The sequence below is a fragment of the Arachis stenosperma genome, chromosome 6 (genome assembly GCF_014773155.1).
Source record: "Arachis stenosperma cultivar V10309 chromosome 6, arast.V10309.gnm1.PFL2, whole genome shotgun sequence".
NCBI classification, from domain to species: Eukaryota; Viridiplantae; Streptophyta; class Magnoliopsida; order Fabales; family Fabaceae; genus Arachis; species Arachis stenosperma.
The window spans coordinates 125,446,659-125,454,937 of NC_080382.1; the positions used below are offsets into that span (position 1 = coordinate 125,446,659).

Genomic DNA, 8,279 nt, shown 5'->3' on the forward strand with positions numbered 1-8,279 from the left:
AACATATATGAACTGACATTTTTTATGAAATATATACATGATGAAGCATTTATTTAAACTGGCCAATTTGGGTTGTTTAAATTAACGTATAATTGGTATACAATAGTAATTTAAATAGAAAAGTATAGGTAGACAATAAAAATATTAAATAATGTGAATAATAGATATATCGAATATTTATTTTATTAGATGTACAGATAGTTATTTTAATATTAAGATTTAGATGAATAATTTAAAGGTGTAGTATATTTTTATTTGATTGATAGTTATTCATGTCGTTCATTGTTTACTAACACTTCCGTACAAGTCCCACTACAACTACTGCTAGTAGTCATAGTCTCATAACGTTTACTGAAAAAGAAAAAACTAAAAATAAAAATAAAAATAAAAAATTAGAGACTTGAACGTGATTCTTTCATCGAAGCAGAGATTTCTACGCTATGGCCATGTGAGACATGTCTCGGTTCCTGAGCTTTTTTTTTCGATTCACTCAGATTCTATCATAATATTATTATTACCATAATGTTGTGCGTGTTCAAGAACCTTCCCTCTCTGCATCCACTCACTTCTTCCAAACTTTGTCTCTCATCAATCATCATCTCATATACTATATACTATATGGTATATACTCGTCCATAATTTCACAATATTCAATCTATAATATTATTAATGATTGTATTTTTCTTTAGTAACTATGATCTGTAACTGTATGCATGATTTCAGACACATCTAAATCTACCTGTTTTAACTGTCCTTTCTGTCCTACACATGTATATGTGCATTGGTGCAACTGTTTTTTTTTTAATATATAAAAAGTATATGTTAATTTGATAGAGGTGGCTAGATGATGTTACTCATATTTATTCTTCATCCATCTTGCATCAGAAATCCAGCACTTCTCTGCTGTTAAAAAAAATGTGCCAAGTGCCAACTAAGCTTAGTTTAAGTTTTTAACTCCCATCCGTTTTATTCAATGCCATATCATAATTAATGCTAAGTTTTTTGGTATGATGGACATAATAAGGTTTGTATGTGATTCATTTATGTTAGGATGTTGTTGTGCTTGAAGAAAGGAGGAGTGAAGAATAATAATAGTAATAATAATAATAATAATAATAATGGGGTGCACTTACTCAGTGTATAGAAAGAAGAAATCAAGGTTCCCTGAAGTTGTGATCTTGGCTCCATCAACAAGAATTCCAGTTCAATGTGATCTTCAAAGGGAACTCAAAGGAGTAGTCCCTAAGGATCTTGCTCATAAATTGTCCTCGCTGAGAAATCAGATAGCATTGGTTGCCGAAGATACTGGTGCGTATAAATTTTTTATGTCACCGTTGTTGTCATGATTTGGTGGCTAATTTTTTGTGCATAGCATTTTTTCTTTTTCTATTAATGTACCCGGAGAAATTTTCCTTCGAGGAATTAAAGAACAAATCTAAGAGGGTATGTAATTCACAAAATATTTTTATGTTCCATAATGAGTCCACCTTTTTCAACCATTAACATGTACAAATTTCTTTAGGAATGAATGGTAATGTAAAACTTATTCCAGATTGAAGGTTGGGTATGAATTGATGCAGGTGGATCAGCCGTTGCTGAATTGAAGAGAGCTTTGAATGAATACTTATCTCTTCTGATTGGTCTTACCAAGAAAGGTTTCACAAATTAACATTTACAATGTTTCCTTCTATGTTCTTCTCACTATCTCTAAAGTGTTGTTAACTTTCTTGTGTTATAGAGCATGGCCTTGAGGGACTAATTGAATTCAAGTGGAAAAATCTTGAAGATTTTCGGCAAGTATGAAAACATCATCTACCTCATTCTAAATGATTATTAATATTTAATTTTTTTTTCCACCTTTGCTTTGTTGAACATGGTAGTGTCGAATTTTGCAGGATAGCAGTATAGCAAATGTCTGGTTTGAGATTCTATCTGCTGTTCATCTTTTGGCTATGCTGACGCTATCCGAAGCCGATTCGCTGATGATTCCGAAAGACAATTCAGGCTCTGGATTCAGGGTTGTATGTTCAGGTTCTGTGTCAACACATTAATTAAGCTGCTAGCATACATACAAGATCAAAATCGAATCATAATCGAGTAATGAGTTCAATTAGTGAAACTTTCACTTTTGTGATCTTAGATAGCAAGAGAGAAGCAGTTGACTTGTTACTCAAGGCATCCGGATACCTCGAGTTCTGCGTCCGGAATATTCTTACCTGGATACCCGCCGAAATCAAGTATGTCAGCATACCAGTAAACCATCATTTTTGAGAAAGATTAGTTTAAAGACAAACTAATCCCTCAAATATTGAGAATTATCCTATGAATTTGTCAAACAGAATCAACCTTTCGGATATAACAGGATAATTATCAATTTTTGAGGGACCATTTTGAAAAGATAGTATTTCGCGTGTCGAAAATGGGGTTACTGAACCAGTTGTAGACCAATATTGATGAAAACACTTCAGAAATTGACTTGAAACAAAATACAGGAAAGTTTTGCCCCAGGACTTGAAGGATGGTGTATTGGAGGCTATAGCTATTCAAGCATTAGGCCAGGTAATTTGTTGTTGAAAATGTTCCTCACAATTGATTTACATAGTTTAGATCTTGGTCGGATTGACAGAGTTTTAGTAAGTTTGGAGTGGTTGGAGATGTTTCTATGAGTATAAAATTAGGAGTACAAAATCAGGAGTAGGAAGGAGGAGCGCAAAAAATGATTGATAAGCTTTTGTACGATTATTTCTTTTACTTTTTTTTTGTTTGTTCTTTTTTTACTTTTTCTGTTTGCTTGTTGTTCTTGCTCTACTTATTGTGTTGAACTCTTTTGTTAAAAAAAAAAAAAACTTGGTGTGAATTTCAGGGAACTGAAATTCAGCTTGGTCTTGCGGTGGAATCTCAGAAGGCAACTTTGTCTGTGAAGAGGAGGTTGGCATGTGAACAATTGCTCTACTTTAGTCAGGTATATTTGCACCTTAAACTTGTTTAAGAGATTATTTGACAGAAACTTATCAACAAAGTTTACATTGTTGAGCAGGCTTATCATTGCTTGACAGGATGTGAACTCAACCAAGGCCATGGAAAGAAGCATCTCAAGTTCATTAAATGGAAATTCCTTGAATCCAAGGTTAGTATTTTAAAGTACCTTGAGGACATCTTTCTCATTCTAGAAAGATCATAACAGAAACAACATGAGCTTGTGTCTTCAATCCTCTCTCTCAACTTGGTCTGGTCCTCCTAGACAAAAAAAATATCACATGCCTAGATTGAACTTTTTTTTCGGTGCCGCATGTGATCTTGATTATATTGTATCATGCATCATGTTCTTCACTTGAATTTACTTCAAGCCAAATTTTTGTCTTCTTGTCATATTTCTCAGTCAAACATCATATTTTTTCAATAAAAGACTTTTTGCAACTGTATATTAAGGTGATGTATTAACATTTAAATAATACACCAAATAAATTCTGCACCACAGCTTTAAAGTATCACACTTCTTTTGATAACCAAGGTTAACTCTTAAACAACAAAGAACAAACTATTTTTTTAATATGAAAGATTGGATAACATTGCAACTACAGGAAATACTGAAAACTGAATCATAGGCTCCAGTACCACTTATTGGAAAAAATAAGGAAATTGCATAAATATTTTCCACCGAAAATTAACCATAACAACAGCATAACCGTGCGTAACTATTAATGGCACCAAGAGAATTAAAAGATAAGCTTGATTTGAGGCTGGGATAAGAAAAATGTAATCTTAATCCAAGGTTTGTAGTAACTATCGTAACCAATTTTAGAAATGTTATCAGGCCGCAGCATATTACTACCATGGTCTGATCCTTGACAAGGGTAACGAAGGCAGCAACAACCTCAGCGCCGTTTCTTGTTTTCTTGCGGCACAACAACTTCTGGCGGAAAGCAAGAAGGCTTGCCTTACCTTTTGTCTTGCAGCTCCAGTCACAAGGTTGCTTTTTTATCCTTGATTTTGTCCTTGCATTCACACACTTTAATTATCATATGTTTATTTATTCATTTTTTTGAAGGGCTCCTCCACTCTGGGGTGTTATGAAGCATTTACATCAGAAAATTCCTGATGTTGCATCAAGGAAATCCCAAATGTATGGCTTCCTTTTGGACCAAGACAAGTAAGGATATTCTTTTCTAACAAGAGCATTGCCATACAAACCTATTTGGTATTTAGTTTATTCATCCAATAACGGCATTTTGGTAATTAATGATGTTGCAGGGGTGTTCAAGCATTGCCAGAGTTACCTGAGTTCCAATTGTCATTGCGTCCAGATGACTATGAACTCCCAGAAATTGATCCATCATGGGACAATACAAACTGGGGAACTCTAGGACAGCCATTGAAAGAGCACCTTAGAGATAGTGACGATGAGAAAGAGAATTCATCAACTCATTCATTTCATATAGGACCTGCTTAAATTCTTATATACTTGCTAACATTTTAATTACTATGCAAAAATCAGGGCCATTATTCACATTATGGCTCCTAAATCCTACAATAGTAAGACATATCAAAAGGATATTTCTCTTATTTATATATCTTACCATTTAAATCTCTCCCTAATATATTGCATTGAAAATAGGTTTTGTTAATCTTATTACATCATCAAATTGGTTTTGTTTATTTGCTTTTAAATCACACTGGCACACTATGTCTCCCGTTTTTGTTGAACCCAAACTCCTAATGCGATTTAGTGCTTGCTTGGGTGCTGTTGGTAAAAAAGAATTTTTTTTTTCGTGTTTAATAAATTTTTAGTATTAAAAGTAAAAATATTAAAAAAATAAAAAATATTTTTTTTGAAAAATTACAATTTACGTTTTTTTAAGATTTTTTTCTTAAAAAAAATTTTAATAAATAAAAAAATATTTTTATATTGTTATACCCAAACATAATTGATAAATAAAAAGATTTTTTTGCACAACATATTCAAACTTAAAATTACTTTTACTTTTTCATAAGATCTTTTTAAAAAAATATAACTCAAAAAAAGATATTATCTTATAAGTTCACCCAAACAAGGCCTTAAACTCCATTGCTTTTTAAAATACATGCTTAAATTGCATTGGGCATATTCGTTTTATTTTATTTTAATTTTTGTTCAATTTCGTACTACAAGTACCATTTAACCATTTTTTTAAGAGTGAATACTTCATCCAACTCTTGACAATTACCTCGAAAGGACAACGAGGCCCCTAAGAAAAAAAACACCCAATCCGATCTTTAATATTTTTTTGGGACTGATTAGCCCCTGTGCCAAAAAAAATAACCTAAAATTTTTTTGGCGCAGGGACCTCGTTGTCCTTTCGAGGTAATTGTCAGGGCCGGGTTGGATTTTTTTTTTGTTAAGGGCCTCGTTGTCTTTCGAAGTAATTGTCAGGGGCTATTTTGGGTTTTATTCTTTTTTTAAAAATACATAAAACAGTTTTTAATGATGGATTTACTTGTGTATTTATAGAAGGCACACTATCACTGTAATTCATCAAGAGGAGTGCTAGAGGGTTAGCAACTTTTATGATTGGTAGCCATTAAGTAACTATTAATGATGTTTTTAATGATGTAAAATTTTATCCAATGATATAAAATTACTCATTTCTATTTTATTAGTTACATGTTGGTTAGAATTTAATAAAGTTGTTGACTCTACACTTTTTTATTTATTAATAAAGAAAACAAGACATATAGGTAAATAATAGGCTAAAAAATTAGATTATGAAATGTCCAAAGGTATAATGCTCCAAAATGGGATTGGATCAGAAAATGCTTGATTATGGGCGGGTTGCTTTTCGCATTGAGCAAGAAGTAAGTTTTTCCTTTTTTCTTTTTTTTTTTTAAATCTTTTTAACTCTCACAAAGAATGAGAGGTGTTATATAATTTTTTGAAAATATTAAAAATAGAATCTCACATTATGTGATGTTGAGTCTGAAAATGATCTTATAATTATTTGTAATAACAAATATTTTAGTTAATTATATTAATTGATTGATTAATAACTTGATTTAATATTATAAAGTATCAGTTTTGAAATTAATTTAAATGCTTATTTGTTGTCAAATTGAAAGAGATTACTATTGCCAAAAATAGAAAAGAAAACATATAACAATGATGATAATTATGGACAGCAATAGCATAGTTATAACCAAGCAATGGATAGCCGAGCACCTTAAATTAATTGGAACATATTTGAAAAGGAAAATAATTAAATATTATGAGCAAGATTTGAAAAGCATTTGAAAATGTAGCTGCTGGTTATAGAAAAAAAAAATAAATTATGTCATTAATGATGATTCAATCAGCTGCAACGACTAGCTAAAGAATTGTTTTTGATATAAGAAGAAGAACAAGATTTGTTGAAAGATAAAGAGTACAATTCAAAAATTAAATACTGTATAATTGAGTGTCTTTCTTTTTTATTTTGGTTTGTATTTGATATTTATTTTTTCAGTCTTTTTAGTATTAAAAAAATGCATATGATCATTCGAGAGAATAATTTAAAAAAGACTAAAAATGATAAGTCATAAATTAAGAAAAAAACACAATATAGTTTTAGTTTGTTCCACTTTTAGTTTGTTCTGTTTCGGAGAATTAGTTTGGTCTGTGAATCAGTTTGTGAAGTACGGTATAGTATTTTAGTTTGTTTTGGTATTGAACCGGTTTAGTTTGTTTGTCTTTGTCTTTGTCTTAGTCTTGAAATTGGTGATTGTAATCTTGAGATTGTTATAGTGAAATTTCATTATAATTGTAGTAGAGATTAGACGTAGATCTCATTGAACTTCGAAGTTGAACTAGGATATATACTGGTGTCGTTTTTTCTATTTCTTCATTTTTTATCTTCTGCAGTTACAAGAGACTAAATTAAAAAAAATCTCCTACTTAATCAGAAATGCGTATAAATTTAAAAAGAGTGTCTTAATTTAAACCTTCTCTTTTTTAAGGTTTATAAAACCTTCATATGAGAAAGAGATTATTATTTTTTTTAAGTTTTTTTTTTACTATGCGAGAAAGTTTGACGAGACAGTTTTAACATTTGCAAGGTGTGAAAAACTAGTTTTTCTATATTCAATTGAGAGGTTTAGTTTTTTGCAACCTGCAAATCAATACTAAATTAATAATTTTTCACACAATTTAATATTATGATAAAAAAATAAAGAGTAAAAAAAATTAATATTTTTCCTATAAGAACAACCAAGAGTGAATGACTCATTCACATCTTTCTTTTTCTCAATCTATTTCCCCTTCGAGATCAGTGTGTGGAGTTTATGTTGAGTTCAAACTTCAAACAATTGGCTATTAATAAAAAAGTACAAGAATTAGACCTAAATAAAAAAGACCATATAGATTTTGAAGAAAATAGCAGTGACACTAAGAGTTCTTAATCAACTATGGAAATTTGGAAGTAAATTATGAAGGAAACGAGGCACACGACATAGATATTCAAATTGCAGTAAATCTAGTGGCAAGGTAGCATTCCTTTGATGTATTATTTTTTATGTGTCGTAAATCTTAAAATTATGCATGTACTAGAATTTTCTAAGTATATGAATTATTTAAGTATGTGAATGTAATTTTTAAAGATTTGTCTATTTTATATTTTAAGAGCACATATTAAATTTATAAATTGATAAATTTTTTGTTAAAAATATAAAAAATTTAAATTTTTAATATATTTATTATATATATATTAAATAAAAAAATTTTAAATCTTCTATTATTAATAAGTTTATCAGTTATCATGTACCCTTAGAATATATGCTAGTTAATTTTTTTAATTATAATTTTTTATTTTATATATTTTATTATGATAATAGTTTTTTTAATGATACATATTTTTTTTGGGTGATTTTGTTGTGTTATAGGCAAGATAGTGAACTCGTAGTTTTTACCTCGACTCGTTAAGCTAATTCAAAATCGTAATTTGTTGAATCGTAAGACGGAACGTAAATATGATTCGTAATATATTAAAATTTTAAAAAATTTAATAGCAAAAATTAATTTCACAGATAATAAAATAAATCTCAAATAAACTAAATTATCTATAGAATTATAACTAATATATATATATATACCATAACAAGTCAAAAGTCACAATTCAACACATTCACAACTCAACTCACAAATCAAAACACAAATTTACAATTTACAAATTCATAAGACAATAAAATAAACTAAAGTAGCAAATAAACCAACTAAACTACTCGAATGAACAACTAATTAACTAGAATATAAATAAGTCATTTAATAATCATTC

The 8,279-nt window shown here is 29.7% G+C and overlaps 1 protein-coding gene across 1 annotated transcript; it reads left to right on the forward strand.

Moving 5' to 3' along the window:
* The first annotated feature begins 1,118 nt into the window (after nt 1-1,118).
* Nucleotides 1,119-4,583, forward strand: LOC130936595 (uncharacterized). Its single transcript, XM_057866686.1, has 11 exons — nt 1,119-1,308; nt 1,581-1,655; nt 1,739-1,797; nt 1,896-2,031; nt 2,141-2,237; nt 2,493-2,559; nt 2,864-2,962; nt 3,038-3,127; nt 3,815-3,969; nt 4,049-4,150; nt 4,252-4,583. The coding sequence occupies exons 1-11, from the start codon at nt 1,119-1,121 to the stop codon at nt 4,448-4,450; spliced, it is 1,269 nt and encodes a 422-aa protein (XP_057722669.1). The 3' UTR covers nt 4,451-4,583.
* Nucleotides 4,584-8,279: the final 3,696 nt, after the last annotated feature.

What these genes read in the sequence shown, in the direction of transcription:
- LOC130936595 (XM_057866686.1), top strand. Translation starts at nt 1,119, where the DNA reads ATGGGGTGCACTTACTCAGTGTATAGAAAGAAGAAATCAAGGTTCCCT. An exon ending in ATTCAGGGTTGTATGTTCAG is followed by an intron (nt 2,032 to 2,140) that starts GTTCTGTGTCAA and finishes TTGTGATCTTAG; the next exon opens with ATAGCAAGAGAGAAGCAGTT. An exon ending in AATTGCTCTACTTTAGTCAG is followed by an intron (nt 2,963 to 3,037) that starts GTATATTTGCAC and finishes ATTGTTGAGCAG; the next exon opens with GCTTATCATTGCTTGACAGG.